General features: G+C 40.4%; 1 protein-coding gene across 4 annotated transcripts in view; it reads right to left on the bottom strand.

The window, feature by feature from the left end:
• LOC140236065 (RNA-binding protein 25-like) overlaps positions 1 to 19,799 on the bottom strand; it is a 31,347-nt gene extending 11,548 nt beyond the window's left edge. For 3 of the 4 annotated variants that reach the window (XM_072316039.1, XM_072316053.1, XM_072316061.1), the window contains exons 1-13: positions 19,740 to 19,799; positions 16,092 to 16,276; positions 14,602 to 14,657; positions 13,727 to 13,789; positions 12,673 to 12,732; positions 11,633 to 11,734; positions 10,667 to 10,816; positions 9,213 to 9,278; positions 8,547 to 8,649; positions 7,564 to 7,625; positions 6,254 to 6,337; positions 1,474 to 1,682; positions 507 to 738 (exon numbers count right to left, since the gene is read on the bottom strand). In XM_072316039.1, coding sequence (XP_072172140.1) covers positions 507 to 738; positions 1,474 to 1,682; positions 6,254 to 6,337; positions 7,564 to 7,625; positions 8,547 to 8,649; positions 9,213 to 9,278; positions 10,667 to 10,816; positions 11,633 to 11,734; positions 12,673 to 12,732; positions 13,727 to 13,789; positions 14,602 to 14,657; positions 16,092 to 16,182 — 1,278 coding nt within the window. In that variant the 5' untranslated portion in view covers positions 16,183 to 16,276; positions 19,740 to 19,799. The remainder of the gene's footprint in view (positions 1 to 506; positions 739 to 1,473; positions 1,683 to 6,253; positions 6,338 to 7,563; positions 7,626 to 8,546; positions 8,650 to 9,212; positions 9,279 to 10,666; positions 10,817 to 11,632; positions 11,735 to 12,672; positions 12,733 to 13,726; positions 13,790 to 14,601; positions 14,658 to 16,091; positions 16,277 to 19,739) is intronic. The other variant, XM_072316046.1, reaches the window with a different exon arrangement.
• Positions 19,800 to 22,361: the final 2,562 nt, after the last annotated feature.

The following is a 22,361-nucleotide window of genomic DNA, read 5'->3' as shown; positions in this document are numbered from 1 at the left end:
TAGAAAAAAGGTATCATACCCTTTATGTACACATAGGATACCTACAATGGAAAATCATTGTAATGGGTGCTAGAGGATAACCCTAAGTGCTTAAACGTGTGCACATGTACACAAACCATAGTGCTGGTGCCATTGTCTCTACTGCTGTATTTATGACAATGCCACCAAAGGGAAAGTATAAAGATTACAAAGAGAGATACAATGTGGTCACACAAAAGATTGACCCATCTCATATCAGGTGTGAAAACATAATTTATAGTGATATGTAACAAAGTATCTACTGATGACTCTTGTTCTCCCTACATCTATTGAAAGAGCACTGGTACACTACTTTCTTGACAGAAGAAATTCTGGAATGACGTATCAAACATATTTGAGACTGCAATATCAAAACTGATCACATTATCAACATTTAGCTGATATCAAATCACTCATTTTTGGGTACCGTGAACAAGACTAGTGAAGAAACTCTTCAGGATCACAGAAAAATCTTCTGGTTTACTCACAGCCTGGTAGGCCTCTTCCTTCTCCCGCAACTTGCGCTCCAGCTTTCTCTTCTCGTAGTCCTCCTCCTCCTCCAGCCGGTCACGGTCACGGTCCCGGTCCCGGTCCCGGTCCCGATCTCGGTCCGGGTCGCGGTCCCTGTCCCGGCTACGGTCCCGGTCCCGGCTGCTCTCTCGGTCTCGGTCCCAGTCACGATCACGACTGCGGTCGCGGTCACGGTCGCGGTCTCTTCTGCTGAAATAAACAAAAACAAAAACAGCCGCCCAAGCATGGCATCAATACGTCTTTCGTGGCAGGATTGACATGCCAAAGACATCCACCTTCACCAAGGTCATTGATACGACCAAGAACATCACCTTCATAGATCATAGTTCACACACTCCACTAGAGCTCACACTCCTTACACTTGAAGCATGTACACGCATACAATATGTTGCTACACGGTTTGTATGAATAACCTTGGGACCGGCAGTTTTCTTTTGTTACATCAAAATTTTGTTACAGCCATACAAATAAAGTATATAAGGGTACTGTACGAGCTGAAATTTTCGCGGTGGTTTTATTTTCGCGAATTTCGCGAATCGCCTTTGAATCGCGAAAATAACAACGCGCAAATAGTTACGTTCAGTTAGACCGTCGCAACCGCGAAATTAACAACACGCGCAAATGTCCTCCAAGAAGCAATTCGCGAAAATATCTGTACGCAAAAATTTCAACTCGTACAGTACATGAAATAATTTTTGGACCCAAATCTTTACTGCACTGTAACGAAAATTTGTCATTAACAGAAGTGCACTGTGCATCATTCATGTATCACTGTAAATCATCCTGTAACCAGTCAAAAGTCTCTTTCTCATTTCAATTGTCAGTATACCAGATTAGACTTCAGATACAACTGATTTCAGCAGGTCAATGTAGAAATGATGGTTCACAAAAAAAAAAAAAAGAGCAAAGGAGTCCTTCCCTCACCTTTCCCTCTCGTCACGCGCCCTCTCTTCCCGCATCCTCTCCCGCTCCCGCTCGCGTTCCCTGTCGCGCTCCCGCTCCCGGTCCCGGCGTTCCCGCTCCTTGAGCTGCTCCCGGTGTTGGCGCTCCCGCTCCCGCTCCTTCTCCCGCTCCTTGCGGCTTTTCTCCTTCTCCTCGGGGGTCTCCTTCTGCTCCAGGGCCTCCCGCTGGTCCTGCACAAAAGTACAACAAAAACACAGGAGCTCTTGCATTAGTATAAAAGTGACTCACATGTTGGAAGCACACAGCCTGTACGTAGGGGGCAGACAATCAGAAATATTCATGAATTGTTCGTCATACGTAGTGCAAAACGACTGCATGTAGGAGGCATCCCAATTAAGGGAAGATAATACTGGAAAATATCTACCAGCAAGTAGTGGCATACATTGCATTTCAAATTCTTTTCAAGATATCTGTGCAACTATGCAGTTAATGAATTTCTAAAATGTTTACATGCTGCGAAAATTTGAGCTATCTCCATGAATATTTCCGTTTATCTCATCACAAGAATTTCACCATTACAACATGTATGTTACACAGACTTGCTTGTACTATAATGCTGACCGCTCAATCAGTTATGCATCATGTTGATATCCTTTTTGCATGATCTTCCTGATTTGCCAAGTTTTTTCTATTCTCTATGACCCTGAACCATCACAGGTAATTTGATCCATACACATTCACTGTGTGGTAAATGACCGTCCAGAGATTAGATGGAATTGCACCTCAAAATGCAGTAAAATAATCAGTACTGATAATGGCAGTTGCATGACTGAGTGAAGACAATTCAGTATGCACCATTTGATACACAATGTTCTCTGTGCAGCACAACTACCAGCAAGTTTATGAAACATTTTATATTCAACACTTCCTTTAGCAATCACATGACACAGAACAGGGAAAACAAATCCAGCAGCAGTTTCATAATTTTTGAGATATTTTTGCGCAAAAACTGTCCCTAGTACAATTTCAAGACGAAACTTTGCTCACACTTGAATGGACCATTTTAAAAGGGACAAGTACTTTTAATATTAAAGTTTCAAAAATCAAAGAAGGGGGCAGATTTGTTTTTTCCCTGTTCTCAAGAAGCCACCTATGAAGACCTCGTCCAACTACAAAACCTATCTCCTCCCGCACCACCGATGCTGTGATCTGCCATGCTGAAGTGCTCCCCCGTCGGAAGAAGACGTTTTCAGGCAGCTGGGAAATCCATCCAGTGATCCAGGTTTTCTTTGAAAGCACCATCACACCCAGCTAAAGGACTCCTTGCAATCGAACAATCACTGCAAGGGAGTGCCAGTGTGTCTGTACAGCTGCAACACCTGCCGTGCAATGCAACCTGAAAGTCATCCTCCTCCTCCTCTCCTCGCACACTTCTGAGTCAAGTTGCTCAAATACCAATGCATAAAACATTAACAATGTCCAACATGGGTGGCAGCAAAATTGGCTTGCACCTCCCTCGGTAACAGCTTGTCCTTGCATTCTTTGACAGGCATGCAGCAAAGTCTGGGTGTGTCTTTGAAGTCTTGTGGTTGATCACTGTAATACACTCCTCCGGGTGATGGACAGATGATGACAGCCGTGTCGGTGAGACGATGAAATGGGCGCGAGAAGATCATTGTTGGACGAGGTCATTCATAGGCTTGCGTTTCTTGTGTCATACAAAGGTAGCATTTCATAAATAAGAAAGAGAAAATCACCAACTATCGGAACATGCATTAACAGAGATAAAAACAAAACAAAAATGGACAGACAGACAAATCAAACGTGTGGATTGAAAATTCACTGCCATCCCGAATCTGTAATACCTTTGATCCAAAACACAAATATTGGTGACAAGTCTTGTAATACTAATCAAAGTGTACAAGCAAAGGAAGACTTGCCTTGCATTTACAGTAAAAACACATATATGGAATGGAAAAATTGAGGAACTCTGCGTTTCCTCTCCTCTAGAAGCATGTCCAATTTGAAATCAAAAAATAATTTTCTTCATACATAAAAAATCCTTCCATTGTATCTTTTAATATCATAATGATCAGAGTTACCAAAAACAACACACACACACTCCTATATGAATCAGCAACTCTGTCTTCACACAAGGCATCCATATAAACATTTATGAACACAGACATATCGATACATCTACATTATGGACTTGCGCATGACCGTTGACCTTTGACATCCGCTGAGATGCTTGCAAAGACCCGAACAAACTCCTCCTATAACTCCCAAGTTGGATGACCTCGATTGTGCCCAATACGTTTTGAGCACACAATATGGCCTGGGCACAATGCTAGCGCCATGTAATTCTCAACAGCAGGAATGGAAAACAGTTATAGTGTAGATTTTTTGCAAGGTGAAAGAGGATGAGCAAAGATTTCATAATCATGCTCAACTGCTGATGGGAGAACATGTTCAGATTACACAAGTGACAAGATAATAATTGCCATTAAAAAAAAAAAAAAAATCTGGTCAATATGCTTTGTAAGGTAACAATATGACTTGACATAGTACTTTTGAGGCTGTTAAAAAAAAAATGGATAAATTTCTCAAGCAGTCAGTCTCAATAGTAGAATAGGACTGAAAACATGTTCATGCACAAAATCAAGAACTACAGCCTATACACACTCACAGATTACAGGTCCTAAAATGGTGTTAACAACTAAGCTGTTCACTTAAGACCACATGAGACACTGCTCTCCTTGACTCTGTCGGGTAGTGTCGTCATACCAAACTAGAACCACATCTGATTGTTAATGTTAAAGGAGCTAGTTTGGGGGAGGAGGAAGAATCTAATCTGAACCAATGATTAAACTTCATACAGTCAAAAATGTTGAGATCTTCGCTTCTACGAGCCAAAATGTCGTGCTCCTCTAAGGCAAGTCATTTCGGGTGCTTTATTTAGGTGCTCCAAAATATTGTGTGAACTACAGTTGTAGTTAGACAATACAAGACAATACACACATGAACAACTTGCAGACTGACAAACAAACTTGCCACTGCTATCATGCACACTAATCAGTGGTTTGTACACATGTACATACTCTCCAACGCAACTGAGGAAAATGTATGTGATCATAAAATTGGCTCTTCCAGTACAGTAGGTCAACAGGAACGATTCTCATCTGTATAGCATCAGTGCATGTGTATTTAATATAAATGCACCCTAAAGTGTTCTGTTACAAAACAACTTCCAGGATTTTCTCTTCTCACTGGCAGCCTAAAATATGCCCAAGTTAAAACTTTCTTTGAGGCCATTTTGGAGACAGCAGTTGGAGATTATGCACATGATGTGGAAAACAGCCAATCACCAGTGCTATTTCTAATCTCAAAATGAAACTAAAACACCTACCCACTATCTGATTGAAATTCCATTCCAGCCCTATTGTCAAATGTGTCCTCTTGTTTCAAATTGTCTAGTCTTCACTGTAAATTTCTCTAAGTTTAAATGCTTCTAAATAGTAATGACGCCTCTACTCAACCCAATACATTTTACACTCTCTCATTGTATCACAAACAAAGAATACTGCGTATATTTTGGTCCATTTGGTGAAAATCTGTTGGGATAATGGGCCTAGAGGTTTAATAATAATGATAACAATATATCACACAATCACATGGGTAGCACTATGCTATTGTTTCATAGATTGAAGCCAGTATCTTTGTATGCTTCAGCTGATTCAGACTTGTATGCTGGTCTTTACTTAGAGCAAATGATTTATTTGGCATAAAATTCTTTTCAGGAGCAACCCCTTTATTGGCTTAAGTTCAAGATAGCTTTCAAATACTTCTCATAAGTGTGATGATATCTACTTTGTGACTGCCACACCCTGCATTTACAATTATCTACTTGGCAAACCAATAAATATGAAATGAAAAGAAATGTGTGAAACATACCTGAGACTACATACGGCCCATTCTTTCTTCCATTTGCTGCAAGAGAAAACTTCTAAGGGTTTTTTTTTTTTTTCATTTCTTTGTCCTACCACAATCGGAAAAAAATATAAGGAAATGGTTCAGTACTTACCATCTCAATCAACATTTTAAAGGAAATGAACGCAGGCTGCGGCAACTATCACGCCACTGTGGCGACACCTTGGCCCCAGGCGCCAAGGGGGGCTGTGACGAAGCAGTACTATAGTAGTCATGGCAGAGGTATAATTGTTGTATTAAGAAAAACTATTTTAATATGGACGCTGTGTGTAGGAGCATGAGCGTGCTAGTAATGGTGATATAATAATTCTGGTATGAAGATTTGTGTCAGCTATCACTAGAATGCAACCCACACCCACAGTTACAACTAGGAAAAAAAGAAGAGAGTAATCAAAATATGTGACATTTAATCGTCCACATCCCTTTCATATAAACTGTAAGTTTGTCAAATTTAGCATTTTGGAAGGAATTGCATTGCTCATCAGCACATACTGTACATCTGTAGGTCTGTATGCTGTATATTTCATGTTAAAAAAAAAAGAAGAAAAAATGTATATGATTTCTCAGCCTCCTTTCGGAGAAGTCACTGTCTCTCTGAACAATAATCTTGCAGTGTTTAAGCCTCTGGATCCAAAACAACTATTTCCACTGAAATGTTGAAATGCTAATATTGTTCCTGTAAAAACAACAAAAAACAATCATACAGTAACAGTCATTCATTTTAACAGAGTGAAAGTGAGAACACACAAAAGCTGGCAAAAAAAAAAAAGAGAAAAAAGTGAAAATAAAGTGAAACAAAAGAACAATCTACCTTGTAGGACTGTCTAAATCGATTGATCTCACGGTTTATGAGATCTTTTTTGTCTTCCTCTAGATTCATGTCGTCAAGCTTGTCCTGAAAACCAAACCAAGACAGACAATGAACACAGTCAGTTTACAGGGCACACAAGATATCAATCCATGTTGGTTAACTGTGAAGTACTAAGTAACAGTATCTGTGAACAACTTCACTCAGTCCCATACACTAAAAAACACATGTGCCCTTTGAATCGCAAACAGCATTGGTACTAACTCCATAATCTCTCTGACTTGGCATCACAAGGATTACATGTAGTATTAAACATATATAATTCAAGTACAGTATTCATCGCATAATCGGGCATCTGATAATCGGGAACCTTGCTTAAATGACATACGCTTCCCAGAAACATTTCCAATGCATGTTATTTTCACTGGATAATCGGGCGGGGATCTCTGATAAACGGGACAATTTTTCTTCAAGCGATCTTTGATTTTGTTGATATTTTACACAAAAAATCTACCAAAATACCACAACAATATTTCAAAGATTCCCTATCAGTTGTCGTTTACATCGAACTTACAAAGCAAGCTTCGGACTGGTGTGTTTTGACCTCCGTCCATCCGGTACACGTACATGCATAGCCACGAAAGCGCTGTGTGTAAGTATCCATGCCATTGCGAAACACATGCTTTCGCGAACATTCTTCTCCCCTACATATAAGCAAAGCCATGTGCAGGGAGAGCTAGAGGGTCGCGCCGAGGGGTAGCGTGGTTGTGTATTCATGTACATGTACAGTACGTCAGTATGCATGTGTGTGTGTGTGCACTACATGTACATGTTGTATGCCGTTAGTGTATGGTGGGTACTCATCGCGAAATCGGGCACCTCGCTTAAAGGGGCCGTGTTTGCTACTCCCAACCTGTCCCGATTATGCGATGAATACTGTATCATCATTTTTCATCTATTTTCCTCCAATCATGGATCCAGGACAGAGAACATTCCAATGACGTAACCTCATTCAAAAGGTCAAGTTTGGTCTACACGTGGAACCTCGGCAAGAGTTGGCTTTATCGCTTACAATACTTCCTTCCCGAATATTGTTTCTTTTATTCTGACAGATTCTCATTCTCTAATGTCAGAGCACACAGACAGTAGTTCCGCTTCGATTTGCCCTGTAAATCTGACCTTTATCCACTCATTACTAAATCTGGTTTCATGCATCCAACAAGTTCAGTTGGCTGCTACCTATTCCTAGAGCTAGGATGTCAAATCCCATGAATTGAATAAAAAGAAAACAAAAATCCCATTGATGCACTCACCTTAGCTTTCTGCTTTTCATCCTTCAGCTTCTGCTTCTGGGCAAGGAAGTTGCTCCTCTCCTCTGTTCATTGAAACAAAAAATATAAGAAAATAAGGTAAAATGAAAATAAAACCATTCCAGCTTCTCATGACACACATGCTTGATCACACACAGATTGGCTGAAAAATATAATGACTGCAAATCGATTTGCAGTCATCATGACAAAACTTAACTGTATCAACACACAGGTTTTGTTAAAATTTAAAATAGGCCCACCTTAAAAAGAAAAAAAAATCTGAAGAGAAAAATCATAAACAAAGAAACAAACTTTCCAGTCGTAGCTGGCTACACACTGATCCTAATGGTTCATTGTACATATTCACCCGTAATCCTGATCATAAAGACGAGATTAATAATCAAATTCTAAACACTTACAGATCATAAATGATCTGTAAATTAAAAGACATGGGTATGTGGTACCAACACGTTTGGGGCTTTAGTGTGTAACCTTGCACAATATGTCAGAAATCTTGCACAATATGTCAGAAATCATGCACTACCATGTTTGGTTCTCTGACTATGCTCTTGTGTAAATTACTTTTTCACAAACATCATATGTCATACATCTTTCACATGGTCATGATATAAAAACCAACGTTTACATTTTCCTCTGGTTTCAAAACTACATTAAGATTCACTGTCAAGCCAAACTTTCACATAAATGCAGATCTTTTCTCCTCCGTTTTTTCTCTCCACCATTTTAAGACCAATTTATTCTCAGTACGTGTAGGTTGGTAATCCAAACTGAGTTGAAAACCATATAAAATGTGGAAAACTTATCATGTTGCCATGATAGTACCAAACAATGTGTAATTCCATAACACAAAATGGTTTAAGAAACACATAATCTAAGTAGTGAGCCATTCTATGCTGCCTTTGTCCCATAATCTAAAGCATGCATATATAGAAATATCTGAAGAACATAGTGTATAAACCACGTACCATTTGTTCTGTTTAGCTGTGCAGAGCAGTCTTGGATCAGTCGCCGTATTTGATTTGAGATATCGGAGTCTTCTTTTGACGTGACATCATCGACATCCGAACCCTGAAATGATTGGACATGAAAAGGAGCATGAAGTATAAACAGACGTAAGGCATCGAAGTAGACTTGAATTAAACCTACACCATCCCATTACTCCATGATATTCATTAACAATACATGTGGCAACAATTCATGTGCTACCTTTCATTGTCATGGATGTACGTTACAAGTAAAACACCGTATAATTTGTGTGAAAATTGAATAAATGAAATGAAATGAAATATGAACTTTTTTCTGGTACTCACATTCACACATACATTTGGTTAGAAAAAAGTCTGATCTGTTCTTCTTAATGTCAAAATGACAATGACAAAATGTTCTTCCCTCTAAGCTGAAAAGACCTTTTTTTCATTTACAAAGAGAGTGCAAGGTACTATAAACCATCTGAAATTCATATACACAGACACCTTGAACAAACACTGTTGTTGGCTGAAATTATCAGCACTGCAGTGGACAAAAACCCAATAAGTAAGTATAGAAAAGCTTTTTGGACATGCATGCACATGTCACCTATGGGGGAAAAAAAAACTCCAAGAAAAAAAAAAGAACATTTCTGTTTTTCTCACCGTATCTCCGTTTTTCTTTTGCAGGTATTCATCAAGCAGTGTTCTTGTCTTTTGGTCAACTTTCACCTGCAATGCAAAGAAACATTCATAAAAAGCAAGAAAGAAACCACACAATAAGCTGGTCATCCAGCTGCAGTTTCTTTTAAGAGCACATACACTGTAGATGTGAAATGACAGCAAAAGAGTCCTTAACTTGTGTTTGAAATTTGTGCTGTTTAAACACAGCATAAATTGTACACTTACAAACAGCTCCACTGTTTCATTCCATCCTTGAGACCATGAATAAAATACATACTGTATACGCCATATATTTCGCGAGTCTATATTTCTGCGAATCGGGAATTCCTGATGATTTTGCAAGTGGTTAAATTCGCGATCTTGCAGTCCTGCACTAAACAGAGAAATTTACACGCGTACATGTACGTCACATTCACATTGGGAACAGTGTCAATATTTTCGTGTGCCTTTAATTTCGTGAATAGCACGCGACTCATGAAATTCGCAAAATATTTGGCGTATACAGTAATCACAAAGTATGGTGGGGCGGGGATACACTCAAGACATCTCAGTATGAACTTGAAAATAAACTTTCTCCTGTTTGACATTTAACTGAATCACACCTTACAACACCAGCACAGATGACAATATAAGACCCCGTTTACAGTGCGAGGCTCGGCCGCGGCTTGGCCGTGGCCGAGCCCACCTTCATTTCAGTGTAAACGCGCAAAAGGCCAAATGCGAGGCCAAAATTGGCCTCGCATTTGGCCACGCTCTGGAGGTGGTCTCGGCCGCGGCTCGGCCGCGGCCGAGCCTGGCCTCTTCTTGGTGTAAACGCAAACTGGGCCAAATGCGCAGCCAAATGCGCGGCCAATTTTAGTCTGGCTACCAGACCCTCTGCCCGTACTATTTCGCTATTCACGATATTAACCCCCTCAACGTCGAAAACTAGTATAGTTTAAGGTGGTTTTGTCCTGCAAAGGATTTTTCCTTAAGCAAAGGCCTTTGCCCGAACGAAGACTTCGTCGCCACAGAATCCAGTTGGCAAAGGGTCTGAAAACCAGGCTATACCAAATTGCGTTTGTTTACAAGCAGAGCGCCACTACGACAAAATATTGAAAGGTTTGAATTAAAAGCGCGGACGAGCCTGGCAGTGTAAACGGACAAAATTGCGAGGCTCGGCCGCGCAATTGAGGCCGGGCTCGGCCACGGCCGAGCCCGGCCCCGCACTGTAAACGGGGTCCAAGATGCCCAGAATAACTCACATCCTAGTATCACATGACCCTTATCTGAAAACTGAATGCATTCCTTTGCTTGTTTCAAATCTTCAAAAGACTTCTAACTATAATAAGATATTGTTTATTGTTGGACCATCACTCTCTCATTTTCTGTTTCTATTCTTGCTGTAGGGGGTAAAAGGACTCCTTACAAGGAAATGCAAAGGTGCATGTGCTTACCACAAGCTTCTTGTCTCCAATTTCCAGGTCATGGAGGATGCGAATAGCCCGAAGGCTGGCGTCTGGTCCGGCATACTCGCAGAACCCAAATGCTTGCAACTTGCCGGACGCCCCCTGGACTCTCTTCCAGCTTAGCACCGCACCACATTTCTGTACGCCAGATCAAAAAAATACTAACGTTTGCCTTGGGGAGTTTTTGTTCTTTTTCATTGTATTTTGTTGCTGGGTTTTCTTTTTCTGCATCATCCAAGTGCATCATCCAAGAGCCATTCATTTATTAATTCAAGAGGCAGATTGAGTAGACACTTCACAGTGAAAACTACTGTCATAGCAACATTTATCACCATGAGTCAATTGACTCGTCTATATCAATGCTGTTTCTAATCACTGAATTTTGAGGCACACGCCAAGCCATCACAATACTTACCAAAAACTATGAAAAATACAATGACTAATAATAACAGTGCATAACCAAGTTTGATGAAGTCCAGTATTTTTCAAGTTGTTGCATAAACAATGACATTTCAAATCTGACCTCACTTCTCACTCAACTTTCATCACATCTATCACATCACAGAATTACCACTTATTTCATAATTCCACCAGGTTTTAACAAAATATTATAATATATTTCTCATCCTGGGGGGAAAAAAATTGTCAAAAGTTTTGGTATGTTTTCCTTGCCTATCAACTGTCTCCATATCTGAAGTACCGGTATTCCAAAAGAAATTGTTTCATGGCAAATTCAAGTTGTATGTCTGCTAGCAAGAACTTTGGAGCTGTCATCATTATCAACTGATGACATGCGCTAAAATCAAAATGATTTCACACTTTGCACTTTGTATTACAAGGTTACACACATGTGTGCAATAACAGCATTATCAAGAAACCTCTGGTCGTACCATGTTTCCAGCGACAAAAAGTAACGCTATTTGCAAAAATTATTTCATTTGCAGAGAAACTTACAGCAAGGAGGCTCTTGATGAGGGAATCTGGAGCTCGTTCTGAAATGTTGCCAACAAAGACAGACATCTTAGGCTTACTGGCATCGTCAGCTGGCTTGTCATCCTGTATTTCAGAAAGTACAGCAAGCACAAGAAGGAAAATACACAGATAAATATCAAATAACAACCGTACCTGCAACAAAGAATTCCCTAGGTGCATCCTCAAGAGCCATTTGCAGTAATAAAAAGACCCTTCATCTGTTAGCACAATGCATTTACAGCTAAGTCATAAAAATAGGCATATCCAAAGGCACCTCATAGAGAATGCTTCCAAGACTTGTGCCATCACAATTTGACTTTCAGGATTCTGAAAACGTCACATAAAAAAATTTATTCCAGATTTATTACAGCTGCCATGATAACAGCAAAGGAGTACATAGCTAATCATTTCTGGCTTTGATAGAAGTTGCCACAGCAGTTGCGATAAACTGTTTCTGTAATCTATTACAATCTAAGGATGTTTCTTTTCCAACAGTCTAGTAACAACGCATTTCATTCACCCGCTCCCTCCCATCAAGTTCCATAGGCAGGAATTTACTTAGTCGTTGCTAGGTAGGGCAAGCCTCCAGTGAGCTTTGTCATTTTTAATTCTGGTAAAGCATTATTGGGAAGAAGCTTGTGCTGGTTTCACATAATTTTTCTACGTGTATAAACCTATACCAGTTATACGGACACCTCATATAAGGCATCATCATTCCCAGTTGGTGAGCTCCTTCGTACTCGACAAGCAAATATGTAATTGATTTATTTGGCCATTCTGTCAAAAGCTACAGATGGGGAAAAAAGCTACAGAAAGCTGACTTAATAGTTGATGGGACCTACGCATCTGATTGACATATCGCTTGACAAACTGCCCTTGTTTGTCCTGGAGTCTCTCTGGTCATGAGTAAGAAAAATGGTGTAATGATCTTGCTCTAATACTTGATATAAAGTCCGTATATGTATGGTATTAGAACAAGGTCATCACATCATTTTTTTTAAACCAATGTTAACTGCACTAGCCTTATCTGCTGCGGAATTGTTCTTCAACAATGGTCCCGGTTTGCCAAAATTTCTTTGAATCTGAAAAGAATGTAAAAGACATTGCACAATCCCAAGTAACATCGACACTTGAGTAGTGCTTTGGGCAATTAAAAATAAGAAACAACAACCAAGAGGCAAAGCATAATGCCCCTTTCCATGTGAAATATTTTCAATTTCATCGGATGAGAATGAGAAGGGCGTTAAGGTGCCTCGAACACTCTGGCTTTAGTGGCAGCTTAACGCCCTTCTCATTTTCACCTGACGATATGACAGTATGGTTACTACATGCTTCATTCAAGCTGTTAGATGTATAGAAAATGTACAACAAGTTTACAGTATATCAACACTGTTCCACTAAATTGCATTATCACAGCATGAAATACATTAATATATGGGCAGAGTAAAAGCAACACACACTCTGTACACTCACAATACATTTCTACGGCCACATTGCTCTGCTTGCCATTTCAAACTGAAGAAAACAAAGAATGTGTACTATGCAATAATCATTTTATATATATATGCATTAAAAAAAAATACTTCACTGCACTAGCATACCATGGACACTCACACACATGCACTGTATGCATTGACTAAGCTATATACAAATCAAAAGTATTGTGGACTGCTATCTATTAAATATTGTCACAGATACATAAACATAGGGAATGACAATACATGGAACATGTGAAAATTAACCATAATGAAAGGGACAGGGTTACCACTCCCAATCTGAATAAAATAAAATCCAACTTATACCTTTCATTTTTCTCCCCTCTCACATCCCCTTTCTCTTGCCAAGAGGGTAAACATATTAGTTATTACACCATGCATTTTGGCATTTCTGCAAAGTTTGTCATGGGGGCTTGTACTATATGTTTCAGGGCATGTGTCTTTCCTTCCGCAAACCATTTCAATTTGAGGACGGACTTTTTTACCGGAATTTACGATGATAACCAATACCAAGGCCTTGCCGCCTACTACTACACATTGTATACATGTCCATCACATGATGAGTCTCCTTGCCACTTACTTTGGTCGCATGAGATGGCTGGTTTGACCTGATGACGGGCTGCGACATGTTGGTTGGCACTGTCTGCAGACGGGGCAAATCATTGGAAGAAAACCTTTGAAATGCACAGGAACCGGGGCATCTATTAACAGTAAATTGCCCCTGCCTCAAATTAAACCCCGTCTCACCATTATCCTCCTCCCTTTCTCCTATATCAATGGTGCCCTTCAACCTCTTCCGCAGGCGGAGGGTAAAATGTCTCCTCTATTTGACTGTGCTTATACAAGTAAGTGCAGTTTTCTGTATCGGTCTCAATTAATTGTTTGAAGAGCATGTACAGTAGCAAGAGCACAACAAACGGCGTGGTGACTTCTTTGCATGCTGACAAATGATGAGAATACAGTTTAAACAGTCATGCATTATGCTATCTTTCTTTCCTCTCAGTTAGGAAACATGTATTTGATACATTATGAAGAGCATGCAAGAACCACACAAAGTTTCAAATAGTGCCCACAAGCATGCATATATACATGAATTTAATTCTGCTAAAATTCATGCACATATTCAGAGAGCTTGGTTTACTGATGTAGGTATTCAAATCTTATGTCCAACTCTAAGACATAAAAGTTGTTCTGGGGAAAGAGCCTGAAAGCTCCCCTAAAAATTGCTCAACATAACATGTGTAGATGTACAAGATGTAGCTGGAAGATGGATTCTAAAAGTATTGAAATACAGCAAGTATTTGTAGAAACAGGAAATTGACATACAGTGTAGCTTATAACTTGGTCCTCCTGGGAATACTGTCCCCAGATTTGAATGTACAACATTAGTAAACCACCCAATTCATGTCACACAAGATTTCTGCGTTAGCATGGCAAGTATAGATGCATAATTACCCCAGGTGGAGTTGGTAGAAGTCCAGGCATTCTTACACCAGGTGCCACTGGAACACCTGAACAGTGAAAAGAACAGGTATTGGACAAGGAGATAAAAAGCATTCAAGTACACATTATGCAGTCACATTTATACAATATGCATGAAATCATGTATCTGTTAAAGTTATGGCCACAAAGCCCTTGGCATTAGCCATGTTCAGATGTATTTTCTAGTTGGAGTAAAATTTTATGGCGCAGCAAGGAATAGAATTCAAATTTATGCTCATCTTACCATGATCCTGTGTCCACACGACGGTCATGGGAAGAAACTCCGACCAATTTACCACGGCCTTTGTGGGGATCACCATGGAGGGTCGGTGTAACTTCCGGAAATGGTAGCGCCGCGCACGTCGACCATACCATTGTTTTTTACCATTTATCTTCTCCATTTAATTGTTGATGAGAATTTCTGAGCGCTAGCTTCTCCATCGCGACTGACTATAGGTTAGAATTGTACTACACGCGCACATGCACTCGCATTTGACTCTGGAAGTTTTACCTAGGTCATATAAGGTTTGTAAGGTCATAGATACTCCGAGGGCTTATCCGCACGGGCAATTTACTCCGACCGGCTAGTCGTGGTAGCGAGGTATTCCTGAGAAAACTCAGAAGTATCTTGGTCGGAGGAAGAGGTCGTGGTAAGTTCCTCCGATTGGAGGAAGTTACCATGACCTTGTTTACATGGGCACTACTCCGACCTTTCCTCCAAAGTTACTTCGACCAAGCTTCCTCCGACCCTTCCAAGTTACTCCGACCAAAACTGCCCTCGTCTGAACACAGCTCTTGCTTCTCTTTTTTTTTTTATTGCTGAGCTGCAATTTTCATTAAGTGTTCATAAACAAACAAATAAGCAAATATCATATAAATAGTCAGGACATGAGCATGTATGATGTGTAGGCAAAAGCAGCAGATTTATGAAAACTAGTGTGTCAATAGGAATTACATGATTGCTCAAATAACAGTTTCAGCAAGTTACACTGTAGGAAGAATAAACATACTACAGTAGTGTACTGCATCACATTTGTAAGGTAGAAGTTACTGAGCAGGTTAATGTGAATATATCTCACCAAAGACATTATGAATTGTCATATTTTTTTCAAATTTACAGTTCCTGAAATTTGAAATTTACAGTTCCTGACATTGGATGTACCATGTACCTTGCATATTAGACAATTGTTCTAAAATCTACCAATTTGTTCATGGGTATCTCTTCAAGCTTCTGAGTTGCAGCAAAAAAGGAGAACATACATCCATGATCCATGTGAGCTGTAAACCATCCCCGTTCCGCCATCCTTTCTCCCAAATATCTCAGTGTTGCGTTGTATAGCAACATTACAAAAGATGGCAAAAAGTGGATGATTTGATTACATAATGTACATGTACTTACAGTGTAACATTCTCAGAGTACAGTAAGTACTTTCAGCATATGAAATAAGGTGAACCGCTCTTACCTGGCCGTATATACGGTTGTGGTATACCTGGTGGGTATGTCCCAGTAAACCCAGGCATGCCATAAGGTGGCCCTCCACCAGCAAACGACATGTGTTCCTCTTTACTCCCAAGGCTTATGTTGGACTAAATTTACCGGTATTGGCACAAAAAGCTGCTATCAAAATTGCTCCTTTACGTTGACAACCTGTGACACAATTAAAGAAATAACAAAAACAGAAAGTATGTAAGAACACATCCACAGCAAACAATAGGTCATCAATATATTATACTAAAGCGACACTCATTAACTGAACTTCATCAGCAAACACATTTGATGTTGTTGTTTGTAAATGCACCTATCGGCCTGATCCGACTCAACATTTTTTTTTTTCTGTTTGTTTGTACAGTTTTTTTATGGAGTATTGAATACATAAATCCAATCCAATCCAAGGTGGGTACTCAAATTTGTCAGAAAACTAATCACTTTCCTGTAGGTATTTGCGAATAGGGGTTCACTTTCTTCGTGAATTCCCCCATCCACGAGCCTTTGGACGCCTTTTGTGCAAGCGTCCGTCCCGCTGCAGACAGCGCGCAAGCCATGCAAGCTGTGGGATTTTCAGAGCTAGAGCAAGCTTTATTTATAGCCATAGGCATATGTCAGATGTGAGATGAATGAGAAGCGAACAGGGCCCTCAGGTCAGGGGGGCCTCATATGACTCAAGAGCACGTAGCACCCCAGCCAACCCTGGCTCAGCTCAGGAGGAGGAGGGCCGAGGGACGACGTCATCTTATTCTTAGAATCTAACGTTAGTTAGAACAGAAGTTTAGAACCCCCCTGAGCTGGAGGCAGAGCGCTGGAGCCCCCTGCATGAGCGGGTTTCCCGGACTGATTTCTACACAAACAGAATCTAGACTAGAATCTAGGTAGTTTACCCCCACCCCATAGAAATCTAGATGTTACGCAGTAACTACACACAGCCCTGTCGCTAATTTGCACAGACAGACTCTGCCGCAGAGATCAACCATCGTACATACACTGTGCTGCATGTGTACAACAGGGCTGTGTATAGTAGCCCTACTACATATCGACCACCCTTATTGAAACCGACCGCGTATAATTCGCGCACTGAACACTTAGTACGCACTTTTCTGCGCGCAAAGCACATAAAAATGGATTGGCTTTGAATGTAGATTAGGATGGTGTGGGAAAACGCGATAATTCTCTGATCATTAATGGTTTTAATTAAGGACAAAATTTCGAATGAATATTTTCACCGAATCGTAATGACAGCACAATGTAATGTCTATGGAAGTTTCTAAAAGGCTTCTAAAAAGCTTCGTACAACACGGTGTTCAATACAACTCGGTTTACGTGCATTGTCAATGCAAAATCAGCGGTCGATCCTAAAAACGCGATTTACCGCGGGGAGCTGAAACGAGGCCACGCAAGTTCGTCGGCGATATTTTTGCACTGAAACTTCGAATCGAAAAGGGAACAACGGCATTTGATAAAGCTGGATTTTCTCAATCACGTAGGTCAAGTTTTTTACGTGAATTTCAGTGTTAAATATTCTTATCAAGCAAATAAACATTAGGCGGTCGATTAGTAGTAGGTCCAACCCTAACTGCGACCAGCCCCAACACGCAGTGTTGGGGCTGCGCATTGTAGCAGATATGATCATGACAGGCGAAGTATAGCGCCTAAATATCAGTATGAAAGAGCAAAAATTCTGTAATATGAAGACTTACAGGTGAAGTTATAATGTTGAAGACTGACTGCGTTCAACTTTTGGTCCTGCCAATATTCCATTTCTGCTCGAATTGATGAGTTAAATACGACTCGGTCGAAAGGAAGTTGGGAGAACGATATCTTATACAGTCAATGGATTTGAAACTTGTGCGCATGCGCTGGCCGTCAATTCATCTGTACAGCTGTAGCTTTATGGCAAGGCCGTATCATACTGTTGTGGCAAACCCTCTCGCTGTATATTGCGTTGCTTTCTGGGTGGGTACGCGCGCGCAGGCCTTGTCATAAGGCTAAAAAGCATTGCGACTCCGCCCAGCACATGAATATTTACGTGCGCAGTGTACTGCATACTGATTTCGAAAATGGTGAATAGGATGGGGAGCTAGGAGATGGACCTGTAAAAAAAAACGTTTTTTCAAGATCATTGGACCAGTGTGAACAAGAACAAGGTGAACGTATGGTAGGAATTAGATAAGAATCTTATGTATACTATAAAAGTAAGTTTTTTTCTAGTAAAATTCGAGGGTAAATTACAGAATACCGGCAGCCAATCACGGAGAGCGCAAATCGCTCTGAAAAGAGCGTAATTACGCTTGCCGATAGCAACCATTAAAATATTAATCCGATCAGCGATACGGTCCGTGATTCGGCTGTCGACGATTGCATTTGTTTACGTGTGTTTTCTTTGCTCTGTGCGGTGAGAAGTGTGGTATCTTACGTCGTTCTCGGGGGTTTCGGGGGTGTCCCCCGAATAATGTAGTTCTAGATCCTGACGATGCTAGTCTAGACTATCCGTTAAAATTTACCCGAATTTACGATGTATACTCACGTTTTTAGGAGTCGAGGATAGTCCATATCCTAGAAATTGATAGCAGTTTAGGTGAGACTAGAAAACAATCACTTATCTAATTGCTGGTGCTAGCTTACAGTAGAGCTTACGCACTGTGTGGGTGCGCTTGACAGCCCACCATGTTGACTCTATGCACTCAATACAAATACAACAGTACAGTACAGTACACATAACAGCTTATGCGTACGTGTGGCAGTGGTAGCGCGTATTGAGTCTGCAGAACGCGCGCATGTTTAGTAGTACAGTGTACAATACGTATAGCAGTTGAGTGCGCACATGTCTCTTGACAATACGCGTATACGCGCTGCCTTGCCAAACTAGTGTGTAGTGTGATTGTATCGTGATGACTTGTGTCGAAAAGAGATGAAGGAAGAAGGGCTGCCAGCTGTGATGACGTCATCACGATTAAAATAGTTCCGTCAAAATCGGGTCGATTTTCTTTATCGTCGATTTACTCGAGTTATCTCGATTTAGAGCAGTTTTCCGACGAAACCACTCAATTTTCATAAAAATTGTGTGGTCAACCTACTTTTTGACGGCCGTTCCGTTTCTGGCCTTTTTGGGGGCCCCAAACGTCGGGAAAGACGAATTTCGGCCCTTCGGGCTGAAATTCATCTCTAAGGGAGAGCCGCCGGAGGCGGGGCCGAAGGCCCCGCCTCCGGCGGCTCTTATACGCACCAATATGCTAATTTATATGAGGCAAAACCGGTATTCTGTAATTTCCCCAAATTCGAAACTTACGGAGGCGCGAAAATCTGTGACAGACTGTGTATGTTTTTCAAGCTTACCGATATGGCACTCTATTGACTCAGGACGCTCCCACAGTGTGTAACTGTGAACACGGAGCGTCCCGGGGTTAGTCCAACCCTATATATTTAACGTTGTAATGGAGTCTAGCTAGCGCAGACAGGCACAGCAGTGCACACGGTGCATAGACCCATGATAGTCGCAGTCACACATTTTTTTTAACACGCTATTAAGCACGTACGTATACTGGCTTATTCATGCAAAAATGCTCATTGAATTCGTCTAGCAAATGATATGGTTCTATTTTAGACAATAAGGACTTACATTGCCAAATATTCTCGTCAGATGTGGAATATCTGCTGACTGGACATGGACATCACCCACGGATCGCGTTCCTATGTACAATTGCACGTTATACACGTACACGTACACGTACGTCGCGCGTGCGTCGTAGTACGTTGTGTGCATGACGTCCGCGCACGTCCGTATACGGCATACATTAACACTGTACATTACACGTAAATATGCACGCGTGCACGATTAATTACACCTAGCTTCAACACAGCATCATTTAGCACGCATGTGAGATGGAGGATAGGATCATAATACAGCTCTATGGATAGGATCGATCGCAGGTACACATGTACAATACGTTTGTACAGCTACACCCGCGCGCACGCTCATGCGCCGAGCCGAGGCCCGCACCCGCACGTTGACGCTTACGATGAGTTGTTTAGATGAGAAGAAAGACAAACGATGTGCAGTGTTAGTCCTTGGTGTTAGTGTACAGTTACACTTTCGGAATAAGCAAAGAGATTGTAGGGCTCACACGGGTAAATGTTTCCCCACAGAGACGTGTGTTAAAATTCAAAATTCAAAAAATTCTGTAAAATATCTGGGAGAAATGAGGTGTTCCATCTTCGGTAACCTGAGGTATACCCTTTCTTCCAAGAGGGGTTCTTCAGCTCAAACTCTGTCCAAGTGTTCGCAAAGCCAGACTACGAGTTCTTTTTTACTCAAAACATCACATATTTTCTGTACATCCACCAAATCAAAATAAATAATAAAATTAGTCCCTTCAAATTCCATGAGAAAAACTTGATTCTTCCAACCAAAATGCAGTTTGTAGAGGAATTCATACTCAATATCTGCAGCTATTCAATTTCTGCCAAACTGCATTAAGTATTTTTCTGATTTTTAATTATTTTTTTCTTCATTTATTTTAGTCTCTTTGGTACGATTTTGTGATCAGGGATATTCCACTATATTTACAGGTGTGAGCTCTGTATGGAACCTCGGATCACTATCCCACAATGTCTTGTACTTGTACATGTGAGCCATCCAAGAAGGAAAGCATTGAGGAAAATGACTCTCCCCATACACCCTACAACGTGAACTCCCTGTTACCTGTGGCACCTGCAGGTAAAGTTGGTGTCGAACTTTGAGTGTCTGATAAAGTTAAAATAGCAGTTGAAAATGAATATCGAATTATTTTGATATGTCAATTAACTTGAACTTCTTTTTTTTTTTTACAAAGCAACAACAGCAAAAAAAAAAAGAACCTAGTGGTCAAACAGAAGTGATCTTTACGAATATTGTGTTAAAAGTGAGTTTACTTTGATGTGGTCACATCACCCATCACTCTTGACTGCCAGGGTCCCATTAAGAACTACACCATTCCATGTCAAGATTTGTCTTTGAAGAGTAAATTGCACACGCAGTGGTAGGAGAGTTATTAATAGACTTACGGGGGGGGGGGATAATGAAAATAAGAGTTATGGAAGTTCCAATTCTTTTAACCGAATATAGCGACAGGTGTACAAATGATTATAGCCGAGGGGAAGATTATACCTATGACGACTCTCGCATTGGTTTCCACGCTGTATACTAGGCCTAAATTCATAAAAAGTAACGTTTTTGTCTTAAATTAGCATTTACAATCCTCTCCTTCATGGCAGTCATAGCAAGTTATTTCAACATTGCCCCACCACCCGTATAGATAAATAAAGTGAATAAATGAATAAATAAATAATGTGGTGCACTGTAGCAAGGTTTGTTTGTAGGCGATTGGTAGATGTGCATTGATGACATCATGGCTTGCTATCTGCTTGCTGATTACAACGTTAGGAACTCATAGGCCTACTTCCATATCTTTCGAATTTGTTGATAGTGCTGACGTTACTAGACCTAGTACTCTGTTCAACTAATGGAGATTATTCTAACTATATATTGAACACGATGTAAACGAACATTTGTCTTCCGTTTTGTTTTTTTCGAGTTCACCTAAGTACCATGGGTCTAGAAGATATACGGCTGTTGGCAAATCATGCTGCAATGAAGATCCATGTAGCCTTTGGCCATTATAGATTTGTTATAAGCAGCTTTTTGAATCCGAGGGTGTGGACTAATGGGGTGTGAGTTGTAAACGGTGCAGACAAGAATTCGTTTTTCCAATGGCATTTTGTTATTTTCTAATTAAAAAAAAAATCAATTTGTCATAAAATAAACGAACATAACATAGAGGCACTGAGATTCGTATAAATTTCATAAAAACACTATGGTAATCCATCGTTGCGTGACGTGTCGATACAGCAAGGGAAAAACAAAAGAAACAATGATAAACACAAACATTAGTAAAGTTGTAGGAATCAAACATAAAAGATCTCAACCAAGCACGGAGAGCGGAAGTATCGCTAGACAAAATTGATAAAGTGGACGCCATAATCATGGATGGCAAAACAAAGAGCATTCATTTTCTTTTTTTTTTTCTTTTGCTCTAAATGAAATTGCCGTCATTGATTTTGACGTCATAATTTAATGCAAAACAATGCTCAGCGTGCCACATGACGTCATCATCAACCCCTGGAAGATATGTCTTTATGATGGTAATTACTTTTCGCTGTTCCTTCTTATGAAACAAATGCGGTACAGACACATGGATGTGTG

This window comes from Diadema setosum, chromosome 1 (assembly GCF_964275005.1).
Source record: "Diadema setosum chromosome 1, eeDiaSeto1, whole genome shotgun sequence".
Classification (NCBI taxonomy): Eukaryota; Metazoa; Echinodermata; class Echinoidea; order Diadematoida; family Diadematidae; genus Diadema; species Diadema setosum.
This window is presented reverse-complemented; position numbering and strand designations above follow the sequence as displayed.